General features: G+C 36.2%; 1 protein-coding gene across 1 annotated transcript in view; it reads left to right on the top strand.

Annotated features, from left to right (window-relative positions):
• Nucleotides 1-12,495, top strand: part of LOC149798633 (uncharacterized) — a 36,145-nt gene extending 23,650 nt beyond the window's left edge. Inside the window, exons 3-4 of the mRNA XM_089957465.1 lie at nt 2,587-3,600; nt 6,299-12,495. Coding sequence (XP_089813591.1) covers nt 2,587-3,600; nt 6,299-6,822 — 1,538 coding nt within the window. The 3' untranslated portion in view covers nt 6,823-12,495. The remainder of the gene's footprint in view (nt 1-2,586; nt 3,601-6,298) is intronic.
• The last annotated feature ends 7,170 nt before the right edge of the window (nt 12,496-19,665 follow it).

Genomic DNA, 19,665 nt, shown 5'->3' with positions numbered 1-19,665 from the left:
TTCGCGTATTGATATCCAAATAACCGTTCAGCAAGAGTCCGATTGAATCGTTCAACAATTGCCTGATCACGATGTAGCGCAGTATGACCTCGTCGTACCGCGACGCTATGATGTTTCAGCGTTGATAAAACAGCGCCGCGAAATTCACTACCAGGATCAACTTGTAATAGATTTGGCCAGCGCAGAGGACCTCTTCGATAAATTCGCCCAAACGCATCGGCTACTTCAGTTGCTGACTTTGTTTTTAACGGTTCCGCTTGTTTGTATCGACTCGCAACATCAACTACGGTTAGCGCGTATTTGTAACCGTTGTCATGCGGCAGAAATAGTATATCAGCCTGATGAACTTCATTAGGTACGCTGACATCAAAGCGCGAGAAGTTGATTTGTTTAGGCGGTGGTAGATAGATTTGCCATATAGCCTGTTTGGACAACCAATTAGCCGCAGTGGCCTTTGTTACCTTTGCAGCGCTTGCAAGCTTACCAATTGCGGCCTTCCCCTTCCAGTATCCTCTTGGAGAATAATAGATGGATTCCATGTTGTTATTAATTACCAGCGCCCATCATTAATTTACCTTTCATAGCTGATTTTACCAACCATGAAGCCAATTTTTCTTTGAATGTTTTATCAGGAATGGTATTTAACGCGTGAATTAATTTTACGTCCGCGATATGACGCTGTTGCAGATCGCTACTTTTGTAGTAAGCAACATCATGAGCATGACACGCCTTATCGATAGCGTTTATTGGATACCCACCAGGTTTGGGCTGATTTTGATCATCGAGTCTGATATCTAATCGTGTTCCGGGGCCACAGTAGCTATATCCTGGGAGGTGCTTTTCTCCTGGATACTTTGCCCACGGTGTTCCGGGGAGTTTTGCCAATTTGGCTGCAATATCACCTCCTCGCTTTTTTTTAAAACATCCCCGGGTCTAATAGAAATAAATCTAAATTTCTTTATACCGCATTGTACACACTTACCAGTAAGGGCCGATCTGTTATTTCTTGTTGTAACGGTTGTCATATCATTTGTGCCAGTACGCACTCTACACTTCACACAATATAGATCCATAATTTATGTATAGAGATATGAATATAATTGATTTTTCGGCGACTAAAACGAGAGAACCAGTTAAGCATGTTGCAGCGTTACCAAACTCGATCCGGATGATTATCATCGGACCATCTGGATCCGGCAAGACGCAATTATTACTTAATTTAATAATGAGATGGATGAAGTGGGATAAGTTGTATTTAATCGCCCCTAGCGTAGATGATCAACGATGCTACGAGGTGTTGAAAGATTTCAACGAGAATGCATCAGCAATCGCTGAAAAAAATGTTATTGAGTTTATTACAGATATCAATGATGCACCAGGTATTGATGATATTGATGGCGACGTTAACAATCTAGTCGTGTACGATGATGTTATGTTAGACAATCAAAAAAACCCAGCTAGGATATTTTCCAGAGGCAGGCATAAAAACACCGACGTGATATATGTCACTCAACGATACACTCAGATTCCAAAAGTAATCAGAGACAACTGTAATATTCTTGCTGTATTCAACGGCGTTGATACACACACGCTACGAAATATTTGGCAGACATGGTGCGGCGGTGACATGGACTTTAATGTTTTTCGAAACTTTTTTAGTCATGCTCAGTCGACCCCACATGGATTTGTAACGATAAATTTACATGATCCTCGGACACGATATCGTATCGGACTCGACCAAATATTCGGTTAAATTGTAAGCAGCAGAGGGGGCGATGACATCGACGCGGTCGTCGATATATTTACCGGACGCTGACAACGCTGGGATCGGCGCGCAGAAGGTGTTAATTAAACCAAATGACGATTGGACGATCCCCCGACGACGACGTCGTTTTTTTTTACCAGGCGCTGACGACACCGGATCCGCTGAGTGCAGAAAGTATTAATTAAGCCAAATGACGATTGGACAAAATGTCGGATTCGCCCCCTCTGCTTAAGCTGTGCCTCGTGATATTTCTTTTTTTATAATGAGTACATGCTACAATGTCATAAGAAAGACTTGATAATATAGTTTTTATATAATAAACACATTACAAAGCCGTTACATACATTACAAAGAATAAACTGGATGACTTTATTTTATTTATGTGTTTGAAGAACTTACATGAATCTTGATGATATATTCTGTACATAACACAGGTTACAAAGACCAAAATAAATAGCTATGAACTCGTTATGTGCCATGCATTATACCATGCATTTCCACTCCAGATAGTCATCACACATTGTAAGAAAATACTGTGTTTCCTGAAATTGTTTAATCCATCATTTGTGTTCATTTATCTTATCCGTATGCACCTTTTCACTTGCGCACAACGGTTTCTTACATTTTCAATAACATGGCATAATTATGTTTATATTAAATTATTTATTTTCAAGCATCTGATTTGATGTTATAAAATAATGAGATACCGGCACATTGCCAAGAAAAGACATTTTGGCATTCATTTCATTTTAGGAGACAATTTATCAATAATAACTCAGGACATTTTATCTTAATTACCCATTCTGATCAACTACTTCCAGAAAATAATGATCGTCTTTCTCATGAGAAAATCCTGTCTGCACCTTTTCGTACCAAAAAAGAGTTGTACCATCTATCAAGAAAACTGTCAGAAGAGCTGAAGGGATCTGAGAAGGATGCAAAACTCATTGTTTGGCCGGGGACTGACCTTGCAAACCAAAAGACAGTATTTGTTTGTCTCTACCAAGGTATGATGCAAAAAACTCTACAAAGGTATAAGGATATGCATATTTATTACAAAGATTCTGAGACGCCATCAATACCTTTTGAATCCCCTCATAAATTGCCTATCGACCAAAACTGGAGCCTTTGTCATAAAGATGCAGAACTGCTTCAGCGGGTAATCGAAGAGCATGGTTCCGTTCTGTTTAAACAGCACAGTAACTTAGAAGCAATCACGGGTAGCGCATTCGTTTTATCCAAGAGTAAGGGTTACATAAAATGTCCTTCGGTTGTACTTTATTGTCAGTTGAAAGGGATTGCACCCATTGGTGAGGTTGCTTTTCCAACCTCGTTAACCATTGCAGAGGAATTATTTAGAGTCAGTGTAGATGTCCGTGAAGGTTACTTTAGGCAAGGAATGTACAGAAGAAGCAATTTGGGCAAAACGGATTATCATGATAAACTTTGCATGGGGATTAGTATCGGAGTGGAAAAGGGTGGGCAAGGAACACTTGGGCCCTTCGTGAAAATAAAAGGCAAAGATGTAGGTTTCCTGACATGTGCACATGTAATTCTCCCAGACCCAAGGAACCGATCTAAACGACGAAATTGCAAAGGACGCGGCGTCTTCCAGCCAGCAGATGGTGAATCGCATCCCAGCATGGAGAAAAAACGTAGTGACAGATATTGCGGAAAGGTTTCTGAAATAGTTTTCAATCCACAGTTCTGTGATTCGAGACACGGCCTTGTAAACATTGTTGGTGTGGATGCTGCATTGGTGACAGTCAGCGATAATAGAAAAGGGGATGTCAGAAGTTTCCCTTTCATTCCTGATATGGATTTGAAAAATGCAGGTAGGTCTTTTTAATTTAACATTGTGCAGACTGCATAAAACATAACGGATATTGTACATTATAGACCTGACGCATTGTCGAATGGAGGCAGTGACACAAAATAAATCTGCCCCATATTGCTGCAAATGTGGGACACATAACAGCAAATAGTGCATTATTTGTAAAATTACATTTATAACTGCATGCATCCTTACCGATCCAGTATACTGCAAACGTCTTTTTTGCTGCCACATATTTGTATGCGTTCTCCATAAGGCGGAGTAAGTTATAGTACGAGGTTCAAGTCCGTCTGTCTTTCTGCATGCTACTAATTTGGTTTCTGTATAAGAACTTATGTTATCCACTGATGTTTTGCACTTAGGATGAGAAAGAAATCTATCGATATTGAAGGTAAATGGTACTGACTGAAAGAAAAAAAAATAATATCCACACAATAACATTAGCATTAAATCACAGGTCTGAACCAAACTTCGTGGATGGCTTGTACGTGAGGTAAGATAAAAGTCTTTTGATGTTTAGGTCAAACATAAAGAGATCAAAGTTACTGACTCAAGGAAGCAAAATTGTTTCTGCATACAATTTTCAGTTTTTCACTATGTGTATTCAATTTGTGAATGTATTACACGTTGTATGAGAAAGAAGCATATTGATATATGGTCAGAACGTCAAAGTCACAGTCGCCTGAAAAAAAGAAAAATATTTTTAAGTATCAACAAAGTATACTGGCCAATGTTTGTGGAAGTCTTGCATTTATGGTATGGATAAGACCCCTTTTGGAGGTCAAAAGGTCAAAGTCAATGACATTTTGCCTGAAGGAAAAATGGCTTTAACTGAATAACTATTTTATTTTGAGTAGGTTCTTGGAACAAACATTATAGATGGCTGGTACTTGTGATAATTAAAGAAACCTAAAGATTATGGGGTCTAAAGGCCATAGGTCACAATCATGGTAAGGCTGATAAGAAAATAATGGTTTTTTGCACCGTACATTTAGTTCAAACCACATAATTTGAGCAATGGTCCAGATCATTACGGTCCATTGGTCAGTTGTTCCCTACCGGTGCCTACAATGGTGTGTGGATGCATAATATATAATGATCCAATCATGGTGTTCTTGTTTCTAATACATAAATAGTTTGTGTTTGTTCGTGTGTGTTTTGTTTATTATAATTGTGATGTATTTTTATATATCTCATTGGGGCGTTCAGCCTGATATAAATCTAAATGCTATCTCACAGAACGTCTGATATTTGTCGTTTGTTTCATCTAGAAAAGATAATTTTGCGATTGATGCCTGGTCCTTGTAGTAGCTCTTTAAATTTAACTTTTGACCCTAATCCATTCAAGTAAGTTTGTCGGGTATTGTATGTGTCATATGTGAGAATGAGAATGAACTGTCTGCCATATAAGAAAATCATCTTCCATGCATATTTAATTTTTAATTTGCTTCATAATTAAAAGTAGCCCAATTATTTGGCATTGTGCCTATAACATGATCAGAGATATTTGAAATTATTGTGCTCACTTATTACCCTTCTTTTTTATTCAGTTTTTCATGATAAAAGGAAAATAGTTTTCTTAAATTCTTCTACTACATGTATCATGTCATTATCATATGATAATTTAACAATTTTAATATTGCTGTAATTCATCTTGGAATAAATATATAAATCACGTCTCGATTATATTTCTATGAAATATTTAAATAATTTATTGATAAATGATCACGAGTAAATACAATAACTAGGTCTGAAATGGGGTGCGTAATACTCCATAATTAAATTTAATTAAATCCATAATTAAATTTGTAAGATAAAAATAGAAATACTCACATAGACCACACCTTAGAAAAATTTGTGCGAATATTTTAGGTATCGGTTTGTCAAGAAAACGTTGACTCATATTTATTTATTCTTTCAATTGAACTAAAATCGTAAAAAGACACTTGTAGTACATACCAAGTATGGAAAACAATTGAACTTTAAGCATCGAGTTCATAACTAGCAGCATAGTACTCCTGCTGTAAGCATAGTCCATGTTTAAATGATGGCGCGTTCTATCAGTATAAACTAATGTATGGGTTCAAGTTTAACATATTCCATGCACTATTAACTTACCAGTACTTGATAACGGTGAGAAAACTAATTTAAAAGTCATAAAATTGAACGCACCCTGAGCCTTTTTGGTTAATATGTCGTTTGACTGCATCCACGAAGGCAATACTTACATCTTTATCATAAAGACTCAGTCCAATAGGGTATGGTTTGGGTTTACAGATATTCACAAAATCCTAAATCTAATTTTTGAAATCGTAGCAATTACGAAATTAGGAATTAAAAAAAAAAAACATTTGTTGAATTTATATCTAAAGCCCTTACCTTTGAAACAGAATCTATATTTTACATTTTTAAAATATCCAGGTAGCCAATTGCTGCCAAGATTAATTTTGGCAAACCCTGTAGAAATAAGTTTGTATATGAGGAAATCTGCTTAAACTATTCTTTTCTACGGGAAAGACACAAGCGCTGTAGCAACTTACTAGTATAGTGCTGTAGCAAATGGTATAGAACATTTAACTGGCAACATATACACCCAAGGGAGGCTATTTAATCATTGCATATGCATTATTCATGAATTTCATATAAATAAACATGATATTTCAATTTCAGAAGTTAAATATATTGCTGTAATATTTCAGAGTTTGATCCACCTGATTCACCTATGTATGGACTTGGGTCGATTGCTAAATACCCATTAGAGTTTAAGACATATCAGGGGAAGAGAGTGATTAAATATGGCAGATCAAGTGGACTTACTATAGGTACATTGAGTTTCAATGGCGGCATGATCAAGGTAAAGGATGCACAGTTACAACTGCCAGAGAATGGGGCCTTTGTGACAATGGATGGACAGTATATTGTAGATAGAAAAGGAATAAACCCGTTCTTTCAACTTGGAGATTCGGGATCAGGAGTATTCGTGCTTGACGAAAACAATCAACTAACTTGCATAGGATTAGCCATTGGATGTTTAGATGATTGGCAAACGGTTGTCACACCAATACAATATGTATTGACAGCACTGGGACTAGGACTAGACTCCATGGTGTTTGAAGAAAACATGGATGTTCAAGACGTGCCTACAGCTAGCACATCAGCAGGTTCGACCGAATCCCCTACGCCTGGCCCCCCACCAAAAAAGAAAAGAAAAACAAATCCATAACGGGATCTATTCCAGCGAAAAGAACATAATTCGAGTCTACTTTTCTCCTTGAAGTAGCTATTCGACAAAAACGATATTAAAAAAGACGTTAGCACAGGTTATGTTTCATTGGAAATACGACATGCCAACCCCACCATTTCCCCGTCAACTGACCTCTCACTGAGTATGAAAGGAAATGACAAAGCCCAGCACAAAGTTTAATTCTAACAAAAAACAAGAACCGCCTCTACCATTTCACCTTTAGCTGGCCTCTCGCGGTGGAATAATGAGGTGACGGAATCTAATAATAGTTCTATTCTGACAGAGCCTACATTATCCGACTTTACATTTTCCCTTCAACCAGCTTCTCACAGAGTAAGAAAATGAAGACAGAAACTAGTTCAAATTTTATTTCAGTTTGAATAACACTGTCCAACACCATCATTATCCCTTTAAGCGTCTCTCGCTTATAATGAAGAAATGACACGAGAAACTAGTATAAATTCCATTTCAGCGGACAACCCTTCAATGATCCCTCTCCAAGGTGAGAAAAGGTCCGAGATTTAGAGTGTGATATATGAATTTATTTAGGAATACCTAAAGGAACTACTTTAATTTCGTGATGATAATGATGCAACCTTGACATTTGAAATACATAGTTTATATGTCTACAGTAATATCAAATTTTAAAAATGTCATAATAGAACAAAATCTTTTGCAGTTTTTAAAGTATTTTAAGGTACGCATCGAAGGAGTACTCTTAAAAAAGATTTTAAAAAATAATTGGTCTCTTGTAAAACTGCAAAACTGGCCTTTAAACAAATTATATCAAAACAATAGAGGTAACAAAATATATTAAAAAATGATGATATCTGTATTTAGTTTTGTATTTAATGTAAACAGATGTGGTATATTCGTGTTAATGTGATATTTACATTGAAAGATCTTTAATAATGCAAAACAAATAAACGATAATTTCTGTTTTAGAATATCAAGCCTCAATCTGCTGTAGTTAAGCATGGAACTTGTCTGCTTCCAGTCAACAAAGTGCCATCTTTTCTCAATATCAAACCTTATCGATATCGTATTTCTGTGTTTAAACCAGATGTGTCTATGTTATTTAGTGGAGAGAGAAAAAAATTTAAAAACAATATATATAAAAAAGTCTAGTATTATTCAGTTCTATGTTTGAGTTTCATTTTTTGATACTATGAGGAGAGAGGTGGGGGCTGGGATCCAGCTAGCTTTTGCGTTACTAACCCCTAGCGGGCGGTATTACTGAAAATACTTCCCCATCTCTCCCTCCGTATCGAAGCTTCACCTTATATAAAAAGTCCTTTAGACAACAAATGTTTTTAATATTATTCATTATTTGATATTTCTTTTTCCCCTGGCCACAGGAAAGCATTGTTGTTATTATATAATCAGTTATTTTTAAAACCACTTTATTTTCATAATCCACATCTATATATAATATATTGTTCCTCTGATATTTGTATTTTTTATACATATTTTCATAATCAGTAGTATTCTATTATTTTTTGTTTTATCGCATTGGGCAATCGTATGTAGTTTGGTAAAATTTTGCCGTTTTGCTTAAAGGGCATTTCGGTATTATCCTAATCATACGACTTTTAACAGCTTCTTCGCCTGTAAGCCAGGCGTTGTGTAGATATTTAAAAATAATACTTTGTGTTTTTACAGATCTTATTTTCTCCCATTTTTTCCAAGTTCTTGCCCAGTTAACCGCCCAGTTGTCTTGTTCTACTCTACATCTTATTGTTTTAGTTACATCTTCTCTGATCCAGTCATAACTCTTTTTTTTATCTATTTGCCATAACTCTGTCATATCCCTATATTTTAAAAGTATATCTTATATATATATATATATATAAATTTACGTGGCACTTCAAATTTTTTAGTGATTTTATTGTTTCTGTATATCTCCGGTTGGCTTCTCATAGTGAAGCCAAACCAGTGCCTCCCACAGGCCCAATCCCTCTCTACTTTTTGTTCTATATAGAGTATCTTTTTTGATATAATGCATTTTATAGTTCCCTATAAAGTTTATAATTTCAATATCAAGTTTGTTTAGAATTTTATTATCCATGTCGATAGATTTAATTATATAATTGATATTTGAATATAAATATGTTTTGGCCACTGGGACCCGCTCCATGGTGCATATGGCGTTAGGGCCCAGATTTTCGCATTTTCTCTTATTTTGTTGATTATACGTTTGCAGTTTTCTATAGATTCTTTTTTCCAAAAGACACCCCTAGAGATTTCACCGAGTCTCTCAGTAGGCGAGGAGGTGAACCCGGGTGGTTGCCTCTCCAGTTGCCTATTTTAAGAATTTCAGTCTTGTCGTGGTTTATTTTTGAATCCGACGCTTTACCAAAATTTTCAAAATCTTCTTCTAGGTGTTTATAAGATTTCTCCTCTCTTATAAAGTTCGTACAATCGTTAGCATGTTGGAGCATTTTAAATTCTTCTTTTAAATTTGGTATTTGTATACCTTGTGTTCCTGGGATGTTTCTTATCTTATGACTTAGAATTTCAATTGCCATTACGTATAATAGCATTGATAGTGGGCACCCTTGCCTCACTGATCTTTGTATATCGAACTCCTTCGTGCATTTTCCATTTACCTGAACACATGAGGTTTATCCTGTGTATAGGATTTCAGTCCATTTTCGGAAGTTCGGTCCGAAGCCAAATATTTTTTACTACATTCTGTATATAGTTTTGTTCTAATCGATCAAAAGCTTTTTCCTGATCGAAGAGTACCATAACACCCTTCGTGCCTGTTTCATTTATGTAAACTATTATTGTTTTAATATTTATTGTTGTTGTTGTTGTTGTAGGGTTTAACGCCATTTTTCAGCACAAGATAGGCTATATATGGCGGCCAGTATTAATGGTGGAGGAAGAACCCGGAAAAGCCCCGGAAAGAACCACCGACCCACGAGAAGCTACTGGCAAGCTTTCTCACATAACCACATTAGCCGAATCCTAGACTCGAACCGACGCAGACAGAGGTGAGATGGCAGTGATCCGTAACGGTGAGCGCTTTAGACCACTCGGCCACTCGGGGCCCCTTTAATATTTAAAATGTTGCTTTGAATATCCCGCCCTTTTCCCCCTCAAATTTGATTTTCATTAATTATTTTATTTATTCCACCCTTTACCCATTTCTTAAAATCCTACTCAAGATTTTGTAATCCGTATTCAGAATTGATATTGGTCGGCAGTTTTTAATGTCATCCTTGTCGCGTTTCCTTTTGTAAATAATAATAACGATTGCTTCTCTCATGGAATTTGTTTTTTGCTTAAAAATATAATTTTGTATAGAGCATTCAAGATCGCGTTAGTTCACCATGGAATTTTTGGTAGAATTCCACGTTGAGTCCATCTTTCCCTGGCGATTTTCTTTTCGTAAGTCTAGCAATGTTTCCTTTAATCTCTTCATCTGAAATGACATCGTCAGACAGGTCTCTGTGTTCTGCTGATATCATCTCGCAGTCAACATTTTTTTTATAGAAAATTGTCGATTATATTTGGATTTATATTTTGTGTGGTGTATAACTCTTTGTAATATAAATAAATACTATTTAAAATTTCTTCTTTTTTGTATGAGTTGCATTGTTTATTTTTATTTTATTAAGTAGTTTTTCACCCCCTTTCCTAAATTCTTCCCGTTTATATAAACTGTTCGCCTCTTCATAGATTTCTGTAAATTTTCCCGATATAATTATTCTGCCTTGATTTTTGTCTTCTTCAATGATATTTATTTTATTATTAGTTCCTTTTTTCTTTTCATCTCTTGTCTTACTTAAGATTAATTTAATTTCATTTTTATATTTTTTGTTTTTCCTCCTGTTCGAATATTCAATTGATTTTCGTTTTATTCTATCTTTTAGTGCATCCCACTAATTTATTATGTTAAAGGTTTCTTCATTTTTGAAAGCTTCAATTTCGGCTTTATTATATCTATATATTCTTGTTCATTTATTATTTTGTTTTTCAATTTCCATTGTCCTAGGCCCCATTTGCCTCTTTTTTTATATTTTTAAGTCCAAAGTAACTATTTTGTGGTCGGATAGTTTCATGTCTGTGATGGTTGCATTTATATAATTTTAAGGATCATAATAATTACCATAAACCCTATCAAGTCTACTTGAATGTTTTTGTTTATAGTCGAAAGTAAATTCCCTTTTTAAAATGTTGAGTTTTCTATATATGTCATGTAGTTTATGTTTGTTTATTAGATTTATCATTTCTGTCTTATATATCTTGTCACTTGTTGTTCGATCGGTCGTTCTGTCGATTTCATCGCTTACCCGGTTAAAATCACCTCCCAAAATGAGGTTTTCCATTGAAAATTCTTGTAGATACTTAAATAAATTATCAATAAAATTTAGTTTCTTACTTCTATTTGCTGACATATATACGTTTATTATGTGCCAGTTTTGTAATTTTACGTGTAGTAGGCGTCCCTTAAAAAACACTCCCTCATCAAATCTTTCCCAACTTCCACCCTGTTTATTTTTTTATAACTGTTGCAAACCCCCCCCCCCCCCGCGTGTCATTAGTTATAAAATCATTACATATAACTATTGCATAGAGTTTGCCTTTATTAAGTATTTGAGTTCCGGCGTGTTTAAATTATGTATTTCTTTTTAAAAAAATAACATCAAAGTTTGTTTCTTTGATTATTTTCTCTGCTTTCGCTTTGTCTATTCCATTACTATTAATGGTAGCGATTCGGAAGTTTGTTCTTCCATTGTTTTGTTTTTCTCCTCTACTCCAGGTGCCGCATCACTTTTAATTGTAATATTCTTTTTGGTTAAAGTATTATTCCAATATATGATATTTTATATTTGTGTGGGGCTCCGGGTAGACCCCAGAGCCTCGTTTGACTGACTACTATCTGTTGATGTGGGGCTCTGGGTAATATCCAGAGATTCCGTTATTTTTTATTCATTTCCGTCTTCAGTTATGTCGTTTCCGTTACTCGTTTCCGTGTCCATGTCTGTTATGATATCCATCTTAGTGTCTTAGTCGTCTCATCTGTCTTTTTTATTTTTTTATTTTATTTTTTGACATGATTATTGGCTTAAGCGGTGGGATTATGGTTTGTAAGGTTAGATTTTGTCCATGGTCGTCAAAGCTCAACTCCCCTTCAGGGGAGGAACTGTGAGATGACGTCCCATGTTTTCGTTTTTATCTGGGCCGGTGTTGAAGTCAGGGGTTGGATCTCCAGTAGATCTGGTAGAGTGTGTTGAATACAAGCAAGACAGGAAATGTTTACACATCATTTCATATATTATTCCTTTGACAAAACAGTGCCTTCGACCTCAAGCAAAGGATTAATTGGCATGTATAGATCAGTAACTTTTGATATGCTCCAGTGACTGCTTCAAACAGGACGAAATCATTATTTGGTTAGTAAACACATGGCCATTAACTGCAGAAAACAGGGGACCATTACTTTTGTCTACGAAATTTGTCGGGTGGTGGTGGGTATTAAAATGTCTGCTGTGACCAGGTAACCAATATGTAAAGGTGAGCGTTGGAGCGGCTTTGGCTTTATTTTATAGATGGATTTGATGAGTGTATTAAATTTTAGCGTCCAGCGTCTGTCATTGTGTTTACAAGTATATGTAAAACTGAATAAAATTATTATATATTTGGTGTATTATTTATTTTATCATATATTTTATACTAGTATAAATAATTTGTATTTACTTTGTGTACATGTGAAATTTTTTCTTTTATTTGTCTTCCTTAAATATTAAAATCCCAATATATTCATAATACAAAGACAATTTAGTACTAATAGGTTTACATTTTGATTTAATAGATAGTTTTTTAATATTTCAATAGAACTAAGCATTTTGCAATATAATTAAAAAATGCTTTGAAGTGTTTTTACATTGATGTAAATATTGATAACATGTACTTACTAAATTGGAAACCGACTGTCATATAAACCATGAATAACAAGTGACATCTAGTAATGACATAACCCTGGTTACCTGCATTATACAAATTTTCTGACAGACTGTACTTTCTGTTCCAACACTCTTAATTTATTATACTACTTATGCTAGGAACTATGGTCTAGTACTCTCAATTAATATACTACACGTGCTACTACATTATGGTCTAGTAATCTCAATTTATATGCTAGTACCCTATTGTTAAATACTTTGAATTTACATGTTACACATGCTACTACCCAATTGTTAAATGCTCTTTATATACGGCAGATGCTATTACCCAATGGTCAAGTACTGTAAAGTTTTATATATATATATATATATATATATATATATATATATATATATATATATATATATATATATATATATATATATATATAATCATATTATCAAGACTATAAAATCTATCCAGCAGAGTACTAACGGGGGTGGGGGTGGAGGTAGGGTGGGAGATCCCCGTACGCCAGAGATCTTGGGTCGCCAGAACAACGGGTGCCAGACATCTTGTGGCACCAAAACCGTTTTTGGCCTTCGTCGTCGCCCCGGGCGTCATTAACACTTAGCATGCCGCTGAATCTATCTCTAATTGCACTGACTGTTATTAATGTGGCTTCTTACTTTTCACGGCTTTAAATAGGTGTCCCTTGTAGAACTTCGTTTACTCCGTGCTGGATCTAAAAGCGGTTTTGGTTCCAAAGGTTATAAATCCTTAATATTTCCGGTTTATATTGAACCGTTCCTATTGATTCTAAGGTCGTCTCAAATGTTATTGTAGCAATGCTCACTCACTCAACTTTACGTCCATTAAATTTCTGAAGCATGAAGCTCGAGCATTACAACCAAATTCTACAATAGATATTAAGAAAACAAGAAAAGCATACTACTAGCGGGTTAATAATTAAATTTATTATATAAATCCTTGTTACAACATCAACTAGATCTTCAATAGTCAAGGTTCCGATGTGTTAACGCTATCTACACCTTGGCAGATCGATCATATATTTCATTGCTTCGGGTCATTGAATTTTATTGGATGCTCCGGCAAGTCACCGCATCGAATCAAAATCAAGTTGTTCAAACACTGTTCCTACATGATCGAGACAAGATGAGGACACAACAGGATGGACTCATAAATACGCAATATTCCATTGCTGGTCCGTATTATATAAGTACACCACTTTCCTCAAATACATCTGTAATGGCTTCTCTCTGGTACATAGTCATGCTTTCAATGTTAAACTTACAAAGTATTCTTTTGAAATCAATTTCATCCACCATTTTCGGCCGATGTACAATGCACCGCTGTTACACGCTATTGGTTAGTTAGCATTTCATACTGATGGAGACAACTCATCCTATCGATGCCGCTAGGACAAAGCATTGAAATATCTGATAGATCCGCCAAGGATTAACACATCGGAACCTAGGCTAGAGAAGATGCATGAACTACTGCACACAAAATTACCTATTTACTTATTTCGAATAAAGAGCGGAATTAATTTTACTTCTTAATGTTGTCAGTAGACGAATTCCAAATTAAGATAAACGTAACACATTAAAAAATTACATACTCTAATTATCAATGCCCGTGTCCAAGTTGGTGACGTAAGTTAAGGGTGACAGTTATCAAAGTTATGGTGCATAATATCTCTCTCTCTCTCTCTCTCTCTCTCGTGCTTATATTTGAATCACGAACATTACATCTTGTTACATACATTTAAATGTGTGGTCCCTAATAGGCAAATCGGGAAAAAATTGTATGCCCTCTCTACGAAGCAAGTGATGCCAGATTCCATCACCAACAACTTCATAAATATATTCAGGATTGCTGGTTTGGTCATCAGACGAGTTTACATGTAATATTTCCAAACGGACGAGGGGAAGTGATGAAAAGAGTGTAATTACTTAAATATTTTCGGCAGGAATTGGACTTGTATTAATTTCACTTAATGCAGATTTTATTTATTTGCTACAATACATTCTTTCAGTCCACGTGACAAATACTGCAAACTTTACCAGAATGTCATAAGAATATTGTTTATCCGTTTAGTGACAAATTTTTTACATTTTGACCCAATTATCCTTTAAAATGTTGACCTGAATACAAATAAACATTTTGTCGCCAAGGAACATGGAACCAAGGGAGTGTTTGTACAGGGTTTAACAATTATGCAAACAATGTGAAATTACTGAAATTACAACCAAAATCGCACAAATAGCACCAAATCTTAGGGAACCAAAACTAATGAGTCACATGAACAATAGTTGAACTAATGTAATTAAAAGCAATAATAAACAAAAGCAGAAAGGGTGGAGCCAGTTAGTATGTGCTTATGTAAAAAGGAAATATTTTTCCCCATGTAACAGCAGCAGTTGATTTCTCCATTATATTCCTCATACCATCAACTTTTGCAATTTAGTAGAAATGCCTACTATTATGCAAAGTTTGTTGTGATTGGGTCTTGCGGTAGAGAAGATGGTACTGTTGATGTACAATTAAAAATAACCTCCAGTTTTGTACGTCGGTTTGTTTTGAACTTTATCTAAGTGGAATTTCTTCTTCTTCTTTATACTTTTTACCACCCCCAACCCTCCATCCCGTTGTTTAACTTGTATGATATTAATCATAAGCTTCAACACATCATATTTATCAATAATGCCCTGTTGGTCGCCAGAAATGGCAAAGCCATGTGTTTGCTAAGGCTGTAAAATCAATCTCTGGTTGCTATTATTATGTGGCTTCGTATTTTTCACGGCTGTAAATAGATATTCCATGCAGAATTTCGTTAACTACATGTACTCTGAATTGGAGGTGGAAGAAGCTTTGGCTTCAAAGGTTGTTTATTTCTATAATTTCCTAATTATTTTGAACCGTTCATATGTATTCTAAGGTCGTCGCGAATATTGTCACTGTATTCACTTTGGTTATTATACATAGTAATGATCATTCATTCGTCTTTCAATCTATTACATTTCTTACATGTTAATTATCACCAGATTTGACATTATCGAAAACAAGAAATGCACTCTAATACGCAAAAATATCACAAATGAACCACAATGCGTTTCTCAGTCGATTAGTTCAAAATTCGTTTTTATACAATCAACATAAAACGTTTTCATTCAGAAGTTAATGTAACACTGAAGCTAACTGATAACATCGAAGATCAACACGTTCCTGACTAGCCATTGTTAACAAGCGTAGCGGCAAACTTCAAAGTAAAAATGTCTTCCTCAGTGATATTTTCTTTCAGTAATTAATGCACATCTTTAAACTTCGGAGCGCCTGCGCAACATTGAACATTAGTAGTAGAAGGGGGTCGACCGGCCCCCTGGGGGGGGGGGGAACACAATCAATGCTCCATTTTAGAATCCGAGACTACAAAAAATGCTATTTTTAGCCAAGCAATGTTGACTCATTAATTGTCCAAAGTACAATCCGAGGCTTGTATGTAAGCCTGGTTACTACGTGGAAGGGGGGAAGGACAGACCCTAAAAAAGTGGTGTAGACCTTGAGGGAGGGGGACGACCCGACGACATTAAAAAAGATACAAGGCCCTATTTTATTATCTGCCCTTGTTATTATTTCTGTTACTCAATTCTGACGTTTTGTTATTATTTTATTTGGCCTAATCCTGGCAAAAAAGAAATTTTTTTGGTATAAAATATCTTCCTTCGGAGTTTCGTGCTGCAAAAATAGACAGTAAAAGCTGAGCTGTTTCGTTGTGCCAATTTATGCCAGTTTGGTTTGTTGCCAATTTATGGTGTCCCTTCATTGGGGTACCATTTAAATTTTTCCAGTTTAATTTATTGACAAACTTCAAACTTTGCCAATTTATGCGAGAGCCTTCATGGGGTACCGTTCATTGAGGCTTGTCTTTGTATTTCTAGATGTATTTCTGAATTTCTAGAGGCGAAACCAAATGCTAGAAATTCAGAAGGTTGTCGAAATATTCTTCCGCGCATGGCTCTACGGTCAATAGGATATGTACTGATCACTGATACTTTTTTTGCACACCCACCACCAGGCGCGACCCGCGGGGTGCAAAATCGCACCACCACGTAGCTCAACGCGGTGGAAGGTGTGCTTAAATTATCTGTGATTAGGACATTTTCCTGTTGACTTTCGAGCGTCTGGGGTGCGGCCCCCCACTTATATTAACTTTATTGTAACCCGCCGACAATATGCTAGCGTGGGGTTCAAACCCACAAAGATTCACAATCGACATCTAAACCCATATCTGAGACACACTTCCGATATGTACATTTGTATTCAGTCGTCTAAGTGCCTGTTTTGGTGATGTGAGCCGTGTGTTATTTTTACGCTTCACCAGCAATGTTATTTACAGAAAAATCAATAACCATAGCTGCGGACTACAGATAATTTATAACTAAGTGTTTTTCTGAATCAAAATATACATCTCACTTATTTGTTCATTACTAATATGTAATGTTGTATCATTCACAAAAAAATAAACAATGTTAGTTGCTGACATGTCATATCCACCTGATCACACCTCTTCCGCCGTACAGGCATAATTTGTATTAGTCGGCCAGGTGTGTGTTTTGTAATGTGAGCCGTTCGTTATTTTTAGCTGTTACTTATCACATGACTGGTTATTCTAAGTTGCGGCCAGAAGAGCCTTTTCCGATAAACAGTGTTGGTTAAGAAAAAATACGTTACATTTATATACTCAATGACTTATGAAGTGTAACTAAATTGTTGTAGTAGTATGAAAATGGATTATTATCATACAGCTAAATTAGCTAGAGAAAGACTCAATACAATTAAGAAATATCTTCCAGTCAATGATTATGTGAGACAGCAGCTGAAACAACGCCAGGAAGTTCATGTGGAATTTACAGACGGTACAGAGCAGTTATTTAAACCAAATGTGGAACCAATCAAAAACATTGTTACAGCAACTGAGGCAACACAAAAAACTCTTGAGACATTACCTGCTGATATTGCTGGCCGTCTTCAACCCCCTCCACCATCAGTTCAGCCACCAACTGAAGTTCAACTACCACCACCACCACCAAATGTTTACAGACATAATGGATAAATTTACCGATGAAGGTAAGCCATCAAGGAACCAGATAGTAGATGAGAATACTGAACAAGTAAAACAAAAAAGGGTAGAGATACAAAAATAAATGAAGCGTTAACTTGAAAAAACGAGAGAAGAAAGAAGAAAATCAAGTGTAAAAGCTAGGTCTCAAACAGAAAACGAAAAGAGAAAAGCTGAGTCAGAGGCACTCCAGCAGCGCTTTCCTGATTTTCAACCAGATCCGAACTACGAACCACCAGAAAGAGCAATCGGAAGTCGTCTTGCCACTAGCGATTGACGTGGTAAAATTCAAACCTCCTCAGTGATCCAAGACAAACTTTTTCCAAATAACATTCTCGCTGATGTGGATCGACTAGAAGTTCTAATTGTTGGAAGACAAGCCGGCAACAATTCACAAGAAATCATCAATGAAGCAGTTGCTGTTGGTCATCGTTTATTCACCAGTGGCGTCATGGACAGCACCGTCTATCGGGCCACTAATCGATGAAATTACCGACGATTACTACAGCGACTGATCAAGTAGATAGGTGATAATAAAATAACATGATTATACACTATGCCCAGCGTGGACCTGAAAACGTCAGGGTGATAAATTTACGATTACCGGTTTATAAAGCGATCTACTCAGAACGACCCGGCCAAGTTATTCAATGTTTATTCAGAAGCCCCAAAAGCTATCCCGACTGGAAAACAATTAGGCATGAAAGCAATCGAAGTTGTTCGTAATAGGGATATTGGAGCTGCTGGTGATGTTGCTGGTAAAGCATTTTCAGTAATCAAAGACAGACTCGCACGATTAGTACGACAAAAACTACAGCAGAATGCAAGCATTCCAATACAACTGTCCAGCACCGAAGTGATGCCATCGAGTGTCAGCAGTAAAATAACAAATCAAGCAGCAAATAAGCGGTTGAAAGAATTAGCTGGCGGGTCAACTCTGACAAAACACCAAGCCGCTCAGAGAGAAAAAATATAACCGCAGGTCTGATAGCGGGAAGTGGTCTGGCTCGGACGTTGTCTTAAACAACAAAGACTATTTATAAAATGTACAAGCGTATATCTAATCCCGCATTTGACATGGCGTGCCAATCATTGCGTGATTATCAGTGTTATTCTTATGATGCGCGTGTACCTAACGCATTTATTGAGATCGAAGGTCAACTTTTAAAAGTAGATAATACATCGTACGGAATTTTAGATCGAGCTGGTTTTGTTATTAATGGTGTTATGGCGTTGTTTAACTGTGCCACGTACAGCATTGACGGAAAGAATATTGAATCATGTCTCGAAAACGTCGACGTTTGTACGACGATATTGGGTCTGGCAAGATATTCCGATGATTCTTCGCGGTCTGCTGGTCCGTCAATGATTTTGGCGAACGATATCACTGATCTACCTGAGAGAAATAACATGAGAATGAACGACGCTGAAACTGAAGTCGAATCAATGAATGAAAATTTCAACCAAGGATGCGCAGTACTTTAATCGATATTAAACGGTGAAGAAGAATTTGCGTATGTAAATCCACTACTACACATATTTGGATTCTGCAGAAATATCAGAAAAGTTATCTTCGGTGCTAAACACATGGTGGAGCTTGTCAGAAAAGCCACCGACAACGACGCAATCTGGCATTTTGATGGTGTTGATAATGGTAAGGTGAGACTGACAAAGCTTTCGTTGTGGATTCCAACAATGACACCATCACTCGTTGAAGAACAATGGCTGCTCTTTTTCATGGATAGAAGCGGCAAATCAACGATGTCGTCGTTGACGAGGACCAC

Source organism: Sinohyriopsis cumingii, chromosome 5 (genome assembly GCF_028554795.1).
Source record: "Sinohyriopsis cumingii isolate HCF-2022 chromosome 5, ASM2855479v2, whole genome shotgun sequence".
In the NCBI taxonomy this organism is placed as follows: Eukaryota; Metazoa; Mollusca; class Bivalvia; order Unionida; family Unionidae; genus Sinohyriopsis; species Sinohyriopsis cumingii.
Note: the sequence above shows the minus strand (reverse complement) of the source record. Positions and strands in the feature narration are given on the sequence as shown.